The 14994-nt window shown below is 42.8% G+C and overlaps 4 protein-coding genes across 4 annotated transcripts; all 4 read left to right on the top strand.

The window, feature by feature from the left end:
• The first annotated feature begins 207 nt into the window (after window positions 1-207).
• LOC117848704 (18.9 kDa heat shock protein) lies at window positions 208-1252 on the top strand. Its single transcript, XM_034730221.2, has one exon. It carries the CDS (start codon window positions 389-391, stop codon window positions 911-913), a length of 525 nt encoding a protein of 174 aa, XP_034586112.1. The 5' UTR covers window positions 208-388; the 3' UTR covers window positions 914-1252.
• An 851-nt stretch (window positions 1253-2103) lies between these two features.
• On the top strand, window positions 2104-5478 carry LOC117848713 (uncharacterized). The gene is made up of 2 exons (XM_034730234.2): window positions 2104-2448; window positions 4940-5478. The coding sequence occupies exons 1-2, from the start codon at window positions 2206-2208 to the stop codon at window positions 5174-5176; spliced, it is 480 nt and encodes a 159-aa protein (XP_034586125.1). The 5' UTR covers window positions 2104-2205; the 3' UTR covers window positions 5177-5478.
• Window positions 5479-6501: 1023 nt separating this feature from the next.
• LOC117859485 (transcription factor HBP-1a) lies at window positions 6502-10796 on the top strand. The gene is made up of 14 exons (XM_034742609.2): window positions 6502-6784; window positions 7300-7446; window positions 7980-8045; window positions 8172-8258; window positions 8414-8500; window positions 8595-8651; window positions 8722-8752; window positions 8845-8902; window positions 8985-9036; window positions 9114-9150; window positions 9248-9462; window positions 10001-10078; window positions 10168-10293; window positions 10520-10796. Exons 2-14 carry the CDS (start codon window positions 7393-7395, stop codon window positions 10634-10636), a joined length of 1065 nt encoding a protein of 354 aa, XP_034598500.1. The 5' UTR covers window positions 6502-6784; window positions 7300-7392; the 3' UTR covers window positions 10637-10796.
• Window positions 10797-10976: 180 nt separating this feature from the next.
• LOC117859469 (actin-related protein 6) lies at window positions 10977-14694 on the top strand. Its single transcript, XM_034742608.2, has 8 exons — window positions 10977-11134; window positions 11485-12266; window positions 13011-13209; window positions 13281-13344; window positions 13919-14003; window positions 14093-14143; window positions 14254-14316; window positions 14435-14694. Exons 2-8 carry the CDS (start codon window positions 11566-11568, stop codon window positions 14562-14564), a joined length of 1293 nt encoding a protein of 430 aa, XP_034598499.1. The 5' UTR covers window positions 10977-11134; window positions 11485-11565; the 3' UTR covers window positions 14565-14694.
• Window positions 14695-14994: the final 300 nt, after the last annotated feature.

Here is a 14994-nt window from a genome sequence, read left to right as displayed (position 1 = left end):
CATAATACTCGTGACCTATAATCCAACTTATATAATCTAGGTGGATTATAATCCCAAACAAATAGGACCTTGGGATCTCTCTGAGTCTATTACAAATTGTTTTTTTTAGCAAGTAAACCTTGGAGATTTGGAACAACCAACTCACTCAAAAACCTCATTGTGCTTTCAACAAGGGATCGGAAGAGAGGCTTCCGCGAGAATCTCTCATCGTCATCACACATGAGGCATACAAGCTCCTAGAAGATCATGTATATATGCATATAAAAGCATTCCTTTGCTCGCCTATAAATAGACAAGGTATAGCAGCTACACCTCAGCATCAAGAAGTAAGTGAGCACACACACCGAGTGAGTGAGGACTGAAACACCTCATCAGCGAAGCAGCTGGCATGTCGATGATCACCAGCATGCTGGGGCGCAAGCAGCAGGGCCAGCAGAAGGGCGGCGCCGGCGCGCGCACCGCCGGCGGCGGTGGCGGCGCGGAGGTGGAGCCGGCGAGCATCGACATCGTCCTGGAACCGTTCGTGGACGCCATCTCGCTGACGGCGTTGGCGGCGCCGTCGCTGGGGCTGGCGCCGTTCGCGACGGCGAGCATGGACTGGAAGGAGACACCGGCGGCGCACGTGTTCATGGCGGACCTCCCCGGGGTGCGGCGCGACGAGGTGAAGGTGGAGGTGGAGGAGGAGAAGGTGCTCCGGATCAGCGGGCAGCGGCAGCGCGCCGCCGAGGACAAGGGCGACCGGTGGCACCGCGTCGAGCGGAGCTCCGAGCGCTTCGTGCGCACCGTCAGGCTGCCGCCCAACGCCAACACCGACAGCGTCCACGCCACGCTCGAGAACGGCGTGCTCACCATCACCGTGCCCAAGGACAACGAACGCAAGGCATACGGCCGCCTCATCCCCATCACCAACTAGCAGTTCTTCCATGGGTAGATTGTTCTTCATATCGGTCACCTCTATATCGTTGAGATCGCCACTACCTCAATTACCATGATATTATTACGTCATAGCGTGTGATCAGATCATGTATCGATCGAATCTGTGTCTCGGTGTTGAAGCATGCAGTGTTCGTGGTTGACCACTCACATCTAGATATGTGCGCGGATACATGTAGAGAGAGATGAATAAGTGACTCCAACTGTTGCATGGTATAGATGCATATGGTGCTTGTCACCACTTTCCACCAACTTGCTTGGTGAAAGTCCTTTGTGGCATAATTTGGGGAATAAATTCGAGTTTTTCCTTGTGTGCTTATTTTAATTTGTTCTTGATTCCTTGCTTTGTTTTTTAATTAATCCTTAGGGAGAAAATGGTCCTTGATCCCTCACATATTATATCTGCATTTGTACTATATTTCGAAAAAAGATCCATCTTGTTCCACGACAATGCCAGTGCAATTTGAAAGAAAGAAGTGGATTTCTCATACACTTTAATGATATAGAAATCTCGCAATATTTCTCGTATGGTGATATAGATAGACCGAGCTGTCTTCAAACACAATTTGACCACAACAACATATTAAAAAAAGAGCTTCAAAACTTGATTGGAAAACCAAGAGCACGAAAAACTCCAAACTCGCTTCACTTACATGGAACTACTAAAACCATGAACAATATTAATCCAATTTATTATGTTTTTCTAAGGGCCATTGATTTTCAATCTAACAGCTCGCACTCGTGAAAAAGCACAAAAAAAAGTTCTAGCCTTAAACCAAACCACTACTTACCCTAGCCCACTAAACCACTAATCACCCATCAAGAGCCACAATAATCTAGCACATCATATTCTCAATGCACTTGCATGTGTGCTCATTCCCTTAAGCAATAATTACCACCTCTTTTTGAAAGCCTGGTACTTTGCTCATCCATCTATGACATCATGGTCTCAATCTCAAGTCTCTCAAGTCTCAATCCTTTCCCCTCCCAAACACTGGAATATCCTCTCATATCATAATTCCTTTCCAATCTTTTATGTAAAAAAACCAAACAAACACATTTTTTTTTGAAAAAAAGTAAAGGAAGAAGAAACGATGCAGTATAAAAAGAAAAAAATATTTACAGTTTCCCACTACGCAGTAAAACCCAAAACTACATGACGAAACCACACACCCCTATCTCGTCGCGTCGGCGGGCCATTGACATTCCCACTCCCACCACCGTCGGATCAACCGCGCCCCCTGCCTCCCGGAGACCGCGGCCTCGCCGACGATGGGCTTCTTACGCCGGATCGCCGGCTTACTCGGGATCTCCCGGGACGACGCCGACCACCCCGACTCCTCATCCTCCTCCGCCGCCGCCGCGGAATTCCCGCAGGACAGGGCAGCGGCTGCGGCGGCGGCTGCGGCCCACGGCGCGAGGCGGGGGTTCAGCGTCCAGGTTCCCGTCCCTGTCGAGCGGCAGGGGCCCGGGCCCGTGCTGGTGCCCTGCCCCCAGGGGGACGGCGGCGTGCAGGTAAGCCCGCGAGATTGCTTTCCCGTGCGATGATGGCGTCAGTTGTAGTTGTGCTCCGGAATCAATGGGATCTGGTTCATGGAAAGAGCTTTTTTTTTTTAAGATGCTTCTGTTAGTGTCTGATTGCTCAAAGGTTTGGCCTTGCTGGGAATTGGGATGGCTCCCTGAATTGTGATGGGAGTTGGAGCAGTCGCGAAATTGTTGATTTCTGGGCTTCAAGATGGTGCTGTGATAAACTGAATGCCTAGCCTAGTCTTGGGTTATGCCAAGTAGTCTGTAGTTTACTAGTTTCGTGCCATTGATTGATTGGCTATGATTTATGAAAGTTAGGTTCTTGACTGTTGCTTGCTACTCTCCTCTGTCCAATTCAGTGCAAATGTAGAACTTGACAGGTGCAGGTAGCACTATTAGCTTCGTGATGCTTTTTTTTCTTGGATGATCTTGCATTTTGTTAATTTGGGTTCTGGATCTAAATTATTAGATGAGGAGCCAAAATCAAAGAATGTTTCTTTCTTGTTACTTTGCTAGTTATGTGAGAACCATTTTATTTCCTAGACAGTTAGTATAGCCAGTGTTTCAAAGATGTCGCCTAGGCGACCAGGTGGACCCAGCTCACCTTGGGGAACCGGTCCGCCTTATCGCCTACGCGATAAGGCGTGCACATATTTCCAAGGTCGCCTTATCACCTTTAAAACACTGAGTTTAGCACATTGATGTGTTTTTACAACAGTCTCTTGTATGCCAAAGGAAGACTACACTTTGTTTTAATAGTCAGTGCCTTGGAGGTGGAACAATCTAATGCAACTTTGTACATAGCATTTGTGGACTGAAATAAGAGAGATAGTCCAGACAAATTTGAGTAGGAACAATCTAATGCAAGCAATGAACAATGTAGATCACCTTCCTTAGATCTTACAATCTTCAATCAATGTTCTCCTGTGCATTCAAAGTTGATGCAGCAGTTTGAGGCCATGCCTCTGTCACTGTAAGGTAACACATACTGCTTTGTGTGTTTTGGATGAGAGGGAATGTAGGCCATTGCTTGCTTAAACTACAAATATGTTAGATACCAGTAGTTCAGAACATATGAGGGCCACCTAAGGGATATGTCTTTGTCCTAGAAATTCATTTGATTGACAAAGTATATATTGACACTATGTACTCTCAGTAATTTCCCTTGTTTCATCTGATTGCCCCTCGGTCATACTCCAGCTATCTCTAAACTGATACTACCTAGCAATGGCCATGTCTGGTTAAAGTATAAATATACTATGAGTTTAGCTGCTTTGTTTTTGTTATTTGATGTTACTTACCTTTGCTACTAGGTGTGTCTAGAGTTGAGGTGCAGTTATGCTGTAATGGTTTCATTTAGTCATCAGTTCGGTATAATCAGTTAATAAGTATGTCTTGGTTCTTCTTTCTCTGAATTGTTTCTTTTGATTTAGTTAGGTCAGTTATGGTTATCTACATTACTTTCATGGAACGGGTTTTGTCATACATGTGTTGTTATCAATGATTTATCGGCAAAAATCTATTTTTATTAACTTGTAGTGTATTTTCAAAACTATGATTTGAGATGGTTAGTTTTGTCTGGGCTTTGACATTATGACTAACGCTTTAACGCTTACAGTTGTGAATTCCATTGTTCCGGACATTCTAGCTTTGGTTGCAAAAATGAGAGGTGTTTGGTCGAACCAGATCTTTTTGTTTGGCATTATGACACATTGTGTCTTCTACCAGTTGTTCCATAAACAGTTCTTAGTGGCATTTTTTAAATTATAGCTATCCCCTTGTATAAACTTCACAATGGATTTCCTTAATATGTTTTGAAAAAATAATGTTACATCAATCAGTATTTCTCAATTGTCAACCTTTTGCAATTGAAAAGCACGGTTCTATTCTTGTAGGACATAAAGCTAGCAAATTGCCATATTTACTTACAACACATGCATTTGCCATTCAGTAGACCTTGTGGTTTCTGTTGTAGCCTTGTAGGACATAAAACTATCAAAGTTGCTATTCCACATCAGACTTTAGTCATTATTAGTTCCTCTCTGTATATATTACAAATTGAGTGAACATTTTTGGTAGTACTGATGTGCTTTCAAGAGAAGGGGATATCTTAAGTTAAAGGCGTGGCTGTAGCACATTTTTATGTATGTCGAAGAGCATCCGAAATACCTGTTCACCTAACAACAATTGTGTCATGCCTACTCTTTTCTAAGCAAGTGCCATCATAGTAGTCTTTTTTTCCCCCTATCGTAGTACTGTATCGAATGGTGTGCCTTTGTTTCTAGTTTAATTGTGTGCATAGATTGCATCTATCTAAAACGATCTTACCTTTTTCCATGGATATTTGTGTTTTCAGTATGCAGGCTGAATCCCTAGTGTTGTCAGTTGCCTTATATTTTACTGCCTGCATTCCTTTTCGTTTGAACTTTGAGGAAGCAGCCATTATAACATGCTCTGTGTCCTGTGCTTATTCAACCAGGGCTTTCGGTGGTATACAAGGAGGCTGAGGATTGATGAAGACGGGGACGTAGCTGATGAGTTCTTGGACGAGGTTATCCCGGAAAGTTCGATCAACAATGACGCAGGCCCTGTCGGAAGGTTCCAAGTGAAATACAACACGAAACCAACCAGTCTAGCCCTGAAAAAGCAGATTGTCGCCATCGACGGCGACATCCGCCATAGCTTGGAACACCAAGGGCAACTGCGGTGGGTGTGAGTGGATATGTAATCCTGACCTCTGCTGTTCGCGCCGCCCAGGAACTAATGCACCCATGATTCCTCGTTCAGTGTGTTTGGGATGGCTCATCTCATGGTGATCACTAGATCCCTTGTACCACTATTACTTGTACATTATTGCACCGAACGATGACAGAAGTAAACAAACTCCTGCTGGAAATGTAGAATGAGTAGTGTGCTTGCCAGTGGAGCCATTGGATCCTGCCATCTCATGTACGGAGTATGCAGCGACTGACAAAGACTGATGAAGTGTGTGAATGTGTATCTTCGTTTCCCCATTCATCCTTCGAATCTTGGGCATTTTTTACCATCTCAACATAACCCCAGCCAAAGCACATTATTACCATTTCTTGTTTCCCCTTCTGCGAGCAAGCTTTTAATCTTGCAATCACGGTGTATGTGAAAGCTACTCTGACAAGCTGATGGTCGCCAATCGTATACTATTATTTATCATTTAAAAAACAAACACTAAGCCAATAAAAAAGTCCACACGTCATCTTAAACAATTGGTGTACGCATAAGAAAGGAAGGAAGAATACCGATTTTCGTGGGGTCGCAGCTCTTATGTGGGCTATTTGATGTACGTGTAACGATTTGGTTTTTGAGAAAAAAACGATTTATCTCTTTTATACATGCTGTTTTTAGGAAAGCTATCTGTTCAGCAAGCAAAGCGTTGGAGATTGTCGCTTGGATATTTTCATCAAAAATGGATGGAGAAATAATAATAGACTTTGCTTTTGATTTATTCCCTTTATATGCGTACATCTTTTCTTTTTTCATCAGCTTTTGAGTTGGGACTGCAGCAAAACTTTCCTAAACATTTCCTTTTTCTAAAAAAAAATCTTAAACTATTGGTGCATGCGTGCACGTACAGTTGCAGTTGTATACATTTTTTTTTCTCCCGTTCCCAGTCAGCTGCTGTTTGTAATTTTCTAATACAGGATACGATGACATACCTTACAATAATTTATAGATGATTTTATTAATTATTTGATGGAAAGGATATCATCTGAGATATTTGAATGAACCATAACGAGGCTCATTTTGCTTTTAGGGGTAGAATTGTAGTATGTTTCGAGAGTAAAAAAATAGAGAAAAAGTTCTAGAAGATATGGCCAGCCGGCGAAGATGGCTGCCGGTTTCTTGCTGCGTCGCCCCAGGTGGGCCAGCCAGGCCCTATCCCATCCATCCACCTACCAATCGGCGCGGCTTCTGGCTCACGATATATCCACGGAGGCCCATGCCCCCAATCATCATCGCCCTTCGTGGGCCCCACGCACGCACGGTTGGAGGCGGCCCATACGGTCCACCGAGAACCGGGTCCACGGCGCCACGCCATCGCTTCTTCCTCCTCCTCTCATCGTCGCGGCCTCGTCGGGCTCCTCCTCCCTCCTCCCCGCCTTCCAATTCCAAACCCATCGCCCCGCCGGAGCCCGCCGCCGCTGCATTTGCGGGTGACCTCTGCTACGAGAGCCGCGGGTGGCTGCGAGACGCGCGCGGGGGGGGGGGGGGGGGGTGGCGGTCATCGATTGCGGCTTCTGCCCTGTCCGCTCCGGCGAGCTTCTCCCCGTCGACGGGCCTGGGACTGGTGAGAGGAGTGTTTTTATTTTTTGAAATAAAGTGAGCGGAGTGATACGACCGGCTGCGTTTGACGCTTCGCTTGCATTCTATCTACGTGCTTATGCTACGATAATAGCTTAGCCATTGTGAATTTGTTGGTGCGGGTTTCTGCTATTTATCGGATTTTGTTTTTATAATCGTGGTATTAAGTGGGTAAGAAAACAGCGTACAAGTGATTTCGTTTCCAGCTTCATTGACCAGGGAACATGGGCTCGACAAAAGTTCGTTTGTGTTTCATGTTCGATTTGGTTTCTGATGAGTAAAATGCGTGCGGAATGCTCGAAATTTATACATCTAGTGCGAACTTCTTCGACTCCATTTGTGTATCTTCTTACCGTCCAATTGGACACGAACGGGAAATTTGTACTTGCAACATTTTGAGACCTTTCGCTTTCCTCTATGTCTTCCGTCGTGCCATTTATATTTTTTAATAGATCTTTTTGCATCTTGCTTGACAATGCTTGCTTCTTTTGGTTTCAACAGGAAATTCTTCCATATATTCAGTTCATGAGTTGTTGGTATTCCGGTTGCTGTTAAGTGATTGGGAAAGCTGATTGGCCAGAAGCATTCTTGGTCATGGGTAGCAATGAACCTAGCACACCCTCCAAGGCTCCAAAGGCATCAGAACAAGTAATAAACACTTTGACCTTTTGAAATGGCATTTTCAGTGTTTAATTTTTTCTCTAGTTTCCTAAAGGGTTTTTTTTTTTTGCTAGTGCAATAATCTTATGGTACTTACTGGCTCGGATGATTATATCGAATATGTGTGATTGTGCTGCACCCAAATTAGGGAAACATGCCAAACAAGTCATATGAATTGGTGCTTTTGTGGACTAATGCATAGAAGTACACATTCTAGTTTTTTCAGATTATGTAGCTGAAGAACTATTTTAAGTCAATGCCTTCTATGCTAATATATTCTTGGTATCAAAGTTACAGTGTGGAATTGTATAGATTTTTCTAAGTAGCATTTTAATAATGCCACGGACTGCACTAACTGCAGTATGTTCTGCCATATCCTGTTTTATTTACATAGGCTAGATCCTTCCACTGGCAAAAGGAAATATCTATCTAAGTCAAAACACAACCCCCATGTTTCTACTGTGAATACATAATATGCTTGCTTACCCTTCCTTGTGTGTTTCTTACCTGTCTGTTCTCAGGATCAACCTCCAGCCACTACGTCTGGTGCAACAGCTTCAGTTTACCCTGAATGGCCCAGCTTTCAGGTTATTCCATACAAAGTGTTCCCTTATACTAATAAAGAAAGACTAATATTTTCCTTTTCAGTACCTTTTATTTTTATCAAATAATTTTCCTTTCCTTTACCTCCTGCTTGTCAAAAATATTGGTAGGCCTACTCAGCAATGCCACCACATGGGTTCTTCCCCCCTACTGTCGCTGCAAATCCACAGGCTCATCCATACATGTGGGGAGCTCAGGTGACCTCTACATCTGTAACTTTGTGCTACCCCCATCCCCACTCCCTCTCTTCTCCGTCAATCTCTACTGTTGTTGTCAATCTGTATTAATATGTTTATAGTGCAAGACATTTGATTTTTGTTTGTGAATCAAAGTCAATTTTCCATAATTGCAGCCCATGGTGCCACCTTACGGGACACCACAATCACCTTATGTGATGTATCCACCTGGAACAGTATATGCCCATCCCTCTACAACACCTGTATGCACTTTTATGCCTAACAAATCCGCTTTGTACACGCACCATTTTATCCTGTTTTGCTGATGCATTTTGTGCTAATGAATAACTAATGCAGGGTATGCATCCATTTAGTCATTATCCTATGCCAACAAATGGACATGCTGAAACTCCTGTAAGTAACCAACTGTCTGTCCCCTTTTTGCTCATCATTGTTTCATGTAATCCTGAAATATATCTTCTAGGGAGCTGCGCCAAGTGCTCCAGAAATGAATGGTGAGTCTTGTCCAAGGTCAACACTTCAGTATCAACTATCAAGGTCAATTGGAGCATGGAAATTAAAATTAGGCTTCTGGTAATAATTTCAGGGAAAAGTGAGCCTGGCAGAACATCTGCTCCATCTGCCAATGGGATTACCTCCCACAGGTTTTTATTTGTTAGTCATGTATAAGTCAACAAATTTCTTTAGTTAACACACAACCTAATCACCCAACTTTTTTATCTGCAGTGAGAGTGGAAGTGAGAGTGAAAGTGAAGGAAGTGATGCCAATTCCCAAAATGTGAGATTGATTTGTGGTTCTTATTCTTTCTTATCATAACACTTCTTTCAGACGTCTGAGTAATTTTGCTGTAATAGGATTCACACTCAAAGGACAATGATGGAAAGGAAGACGGTAGGCATCTGAGGACTTGTTTCTTTTTCATGATAAAGACTAATAGAATTGCATATCTATTTTCATAAGATGATGGGTGTATTCTGTCAATATGCAGGCAGTTCACAGAATGGCATATCTTATTCAGCATCACAGGGAATGTTAAATCAAAGCATGTCGATGATTCCAATACAACCGGGTGCGATGGTTGGAGTTCCTGGCTCCACAGCTAACTTGAATATTGGAATGGACTACTGGGCTGCTCCCGGTTCTGCAGCTATCCCTGCAACGCAGGGCAAAGCAACTGCTGGTTCAGCCCGAGGAGATCAATGGGTACAGTCCATCGACATGTATTTGCTTATCTTTATGAAGTATAATGATTATACTTAAATCTTGATCTTTGAGGATATGTCTTGTTTAGTTGGTACAGTATTTCTTGCTTTGTAGAACCAAATACTGTTTTTTTTATATTCACTGTGTTGATAGTGCTATTCTAGATAACCATTTTGTAGTAACAATTCCAGAGAAACTATTTGATGCCCTGTTGTTTCCATTTTCCATGTTCAGCTAAAAATTTCCTGGGTTCCTCTGAACACCGTCCTTTAAACTTAGTAAACAACAAGAGAATAGCTAGCAGCAAGCTATAGGGTCTTCACACTGATTTTTAAATTTGTGGTTGGTGGATGAGTTATGGGGATCATCTTTTGAAATGCTCAATCTTATTTTTTCTTTGTGTGTGGTAAACATAATATACTAATAAGGATACCATGCTTCTGTGCTGCTTTACTTGGTTAGCGCTTTTGTGTGTAGAATATTATTTATAGCGAAAGTTAATGACTGCAAACTGTGATTGTACCATGGCAACATTCAGGATGAAAGGGAACTCAAGAAGCAGAAACGAAAGCAGTCTAATCGAGAATCAGCACGCAGGTCCCGGCTGCGCAAGCAGGTATTGTGCAAAGTGCATGCTGACATCCTTCTACATTAATATTATCTTCTAAGAGAATTTTGTTAAATGCTTTCGTGATCATATTCCAGGCTGAGTGCGAGGAGCTTGGGCAACGTGCTGAATCTTTAAGGTCGGAAAACTCCTCGCTTAGGGCAGAGCTTGAACGGATTAGAAAGGAGTACGAACAGCTACTTTCACAGAATGCTTCCCTCAAGGTAGATTGTTCCTGATCGTTCATTTGCTATCTTTGTATTATCAACATCTCGTATGCTTAGTCATGGTAGCTCAATTATGCAGTTACACCTGTAACAGAAAATAACAATTTGCATGTTGCAATGCCTCGAGTTATTCTTATTCTGCATATTGCTCTGATTGTGATTCTTTCAGACAGGTTATTTTCTGCAATAGATTTAGGCCTCAATGCTTGTATGATATTTGCAGGAAAAGCTGGGGGCAACCGGCGATTCGATTCCTGATATGAATGAGCAGAACGACGGCGATGGCAGCGGCCACCAGAAGCAGCCTGATTCCGATGCCCAGCCTGGCAACGAGTCTTGACCTGTTTAGCCCAGGATTGTTGTAACACGGCATTGCCATTTATTTTCTCGAACAAATATCGAACAGAAAATAGGAGAAAATTGTGTATGCAGTTCTACCTCAGCTGGCTAATATATTTCTAACGGCATATGCATATATGCCAATCACTGCTTTCCTTGAATTACTTTGTATTTCCTGTAGTTTTTTAATATGTGTAATCACGCCGCGATGCACGTATCAGAAAAATACGGTTTAAAAATAAAATAAAAAATAATTCACGATACGCTGCCGATACAGCGTGAGATACTCCCTCCCGATACGTTGGCCCAACTAGCCCAACAGATATGGCCCAACTAGCCCAACTAGTCCAGCGGGTTCACCCTTCTTTCCCCCGTCCCCTTCTCTCTTCTGCTGCTCTCCTCTCTTGGTCTTCCATTCCAGGCGGCGACGACTGGGCCAGCGGCGGCGCCACTCGCCACGTCTTCGCGGGGCCCTTTGCCGGCGACGAGCACCCACGAGGTATGCCCGCCGCTTCTCTTCCCTTCCTTCTGTGCGAAACGGAGCACACCAAAACCTAGTCTAATCTATTTGTATGCAAAAATGTACGCCCATGCCCTGTGCTCGGTCCGCCCCTACCTATCGCTACATGTTTCACTTGGTATAGCTGTCTAATCTAGCTTCTAGATCCAATGTTGCACGTACTACGTTACTTGTTCAATCTAATCCAGACTGACCAACCTTCACCCTACTTGTATTTGTGCCTCTATCGTGTCTGTTGCTGAACTGTGTATTGCAGTCTACCATTCTTTGGTTTTGTGCAATTTAACATTTCCATCATGTATATTTGCATCTTCTTCATTTGTGTACAGGACACCTCATAAATTTGAACAGACATCTTGGGGTTCCTCTCCCTCAGAAGAGGCTGGACTAGGAGAAGAGAGGGATATACAATGACTGGTGGATCAGGTGTGGTGGTGATAGATAATGGGGGTGGCCTTCTCAAGGCTGGCTTTGGCGGGGATCAGGAGCCGATTGCTGTGGTGCCCAACTGTATGGCCAAACCCCCTGGTGGCAACACCAAGAAATGGCTTGTGGCTGACCAGCTGCAGGCGGACGATGTCGACGTGACTGGCATGACACTGAAGCGCCCCATTGACCGTGGCTATCTTATCAATACTGAGGTTCAGAGGGAGGTCTGGGAGCGGGTTGTACGCAACTTGCTGAAGGTGGATCCTAACAACTCATCCTTGTTACTGGTGGAACCCATGTTCAACCCTCCCGCTCTGCAGCATGCAACTGACGAGCTGGTGTTCGAGGAATTTGGGTTCAAGTCTCTGTGTGTTGCAGATGCTCCTTCCCTTGTCCACCTTTATGAAGCTAGCCGCCAACCAACGCTCTTTCGTGCCCAGTGCAGCCTTGTTGTTGACTGTGGCTTCTCTTTCACACATGCATCCCCTGTGCTTCAGAATTTTACTCTAAACTATGGTGTGCGGCGTATGGACCTTGGTGGCAAGGCCCTTACAAACTATCTCAAGGAGCTTGTCTCATACCGTTCGCTTAATGTCATGGATGAAACTCTTCTCATTGATGATGCAAAGGAAAAGCTATGCTTTGTCTCCCTTGATGTCCCTGGTGATCTGCGCCTTGCCAGGTCTGCTGCCTTCATTATCTGTCATGTACATATCATATTTTCAATTCTTCTTTTTGTCTGTTCAGGGTTAAAGTGCAATAGAATTTCCGATAAAATTTGAGGGTTGAACAGTGACCTTTATGTTCAAAGGCATCTAAGAGCATGTAGCGTTTGAAAATTTTAGAGTGACCTGTGTAACCAATTTAACTGCATCTACTGATAGCCTAGTACTTCTGGAACTGAATATGTTAGCTTCCAGAACAAAAGGTGCTGTGTGTGCATGTTTGTGTGTGGGAGAGAGTGAGCTAGCATCTTCAGCTGAAGAATCACAACAGGCATGCAAAGCATGAAAGACTTTAAATTTGAATTTAAAGAATGCAAAATTTCTCTCTGTGAAACAAACAAATAAATAATTAAGCACACTGGATTATATTTTTGGAATCATCCTATACTTGGGTTATGTTTTCTCCATATTGTTGTTTGAATGTGTTCATAAAGCACATTTGAGTTAGAATGCTAAGAGATGCTGTCCAACCATGCTAGAAAAATGTTACTGAGGATATGCTTTCAGAAGTATATAGCATATTGGATTTTAGATTTGTTTGTAACACATGTTCCCTTCAAGTGCTTTATTATGTTGAAAACATGTTAAACAGTGTAAAATCATTGCCTGGAAATTGGAACTCTACTAATCAGTTTAGGAAACTAAGGGATTTTTATTAGTACTCAGTTATCTTAGCAGCTTGCTTTGCAATTGCTTGGCAGGTTATCTTTCAAGGACAACCCTTTTAGATGTTCTTACATTCTCCCTGATGGTATAACATACAAGAAAGGGTTTGTCAAGGACATGGATGATGCACTTAGATACTGCTCTCTGCCTCTCAATGAAGAATCAGATAGAAAGGACCATGGCTTGGAGACAAATAAGTTTGAGGATCGTAAAAAGCCAGAATTAAGTCAAAATGTAACATCCTTGGTCTCAGTTATATTCCTTACATTCTTTTGGTATCATTAATGAAGATTTTATCTTTGTAGGAATTTGTATTGACAAATGAGAGGTTCCTTGTCCCGGAGATGCTTTTTCATCCAATTGACCTTGGTTAGTGTCAATGTTAAACATCCTGTATACTTTCGTTCTTCAGATTTTAAATGTGTTCCGTCATTTTGTCCTTCCGAATTTTGTTAGGCATCATATCAGTTTTATACCTTTCTTCTTTCCAGTTTTTTCCCTAAAAGTCAGTGCAAAACACAAGGATTTTCTGATGGGGAAGATTTTCCCTGTAAATATAGATAATTGCAACACCAGTAATATATCTAAGCTCAATAGCTACTTGGATAACAATCCTTGCCAGTGACGAAGGACCAGCAGTTCCATTGACCTGCTAATTCATGTCCTCTTTAGTTTGCATCTGCTTACTGAATTTCACTTCTATCATTGTTTTTTCGTTAACGTTGGCCAGGAAAAGAACACAAGAGATTTATATATTTTTTTTCAATTTTCTTCTGCACACTAGTTTCTTAAATGCTTGGTGAAGTTCACTTCTATTATTTTTTCCCCATGATATTGGCAAGGCATAGAATCTAAGAGGTTCATAACAAATAGACTCTGCTAGGTTAGCATGTCTGCAAGCTGCTCATTGTTGCCAGACTAATCTCTGCTGCTTGATTTATAGGTATAAATCAAGCTGGGCTTGCTGAGTGTATAGTTCGTGCTGTACAAGCATGCCATCCATATCTTCAACCTGTGCTTTTCGAGAGGTATAATTTATTTGGATGTATATCTGCACCCCTCTTGATCTTTGAATATGCTATTCATATGAGTTCACATCTGTTTGGGTTGTTTCCAGCATCATCTTGACAGGTGGAAGCACATTGTTCCCCAGATTTGCTGAAAGATTGTAAGTAGTTTCTTTAACATTACACACACTATACAGTGAGCTGTGGAGGGGCTGTCAGATAAACTTGTTCTTTTTTGTATTTCAAGGTGACTTTTTGTGATGTATTACAGGGAGAGGGAACTTCGGCCTCTTGTCCCTGATGACTACCAGGTGAAGATAACTCGTCAAGAGAAGTATGCCCGGCTGTCTCTCTCTCTGATCTAAGAAGAAGAAAAAAAAGATTTTTTTTTTTGTCTCCGTTGCCCATTTATGTATACTAATGCCATTATCGCACACTTTTACTTTGTCTAGCCCAATTCTTGGTGTCTGGAGAGGTGGATCCATTTTGGCCTCCAGCCCTGATTTCGAATCAATGTGCGTCACAAAATCAGAGTACGAGGAGATGGGATCAGCACGGTGTCGGCGAAGATTTTTCCACTGAAGTGTAGTAGAATGGATCATGGTTTTGTAAATATGATGAGGCAATTCCGTAGATCAGGCCAATCTGATTTTTGTTTAGGGCAACTAAATGGCTACTGATGATTTAGAAATATCCTCTCTTGTGCACTAAATGGCGACTGATGAGGCCCTCCGCTGGTTCGAAAAGTGTAGCTCATGCATGACTCGTAAGTGAGATTTAAAAGGGCTAACCTAGTCTACACTTTTTTTATAAAAAAAAGGCTACCTCGTCTACACTTTTTTTTTAATAAAAAAAGAGCAAAACCTCGTCTACACCTGGATGGTTTTGAGCGGGACTTGGATATTTATGTGGTATTGCGATCTGTGGCAGAGTTCAAATAAAAACGAAAAAAAAAAGTAACAGCACAGGCCAGAGTCCACGGGCTCTTCCTGAATTGCGCATGAAAACCAGT

Source organism: Setaria viridis, chromosome 1, assembly GCF_005286985.2.
Source record: "Setaria viridis chromosome 1, Setaria_viridis_v4.0, whole genome shotgun sequence".
In the NCBI taxonomy this organism is placed as follows: Eukaryota; Viridiplantae; Streptophyta; class Magnoliopsida; order Poales; family Poaceae; genus Setaria; species Setaria viridis.
The sequence above is the reverse complement of the archived record's forward strand: the minus strand, read 5'-3'. Positions and strand labels throughout refer to the sequence as shown.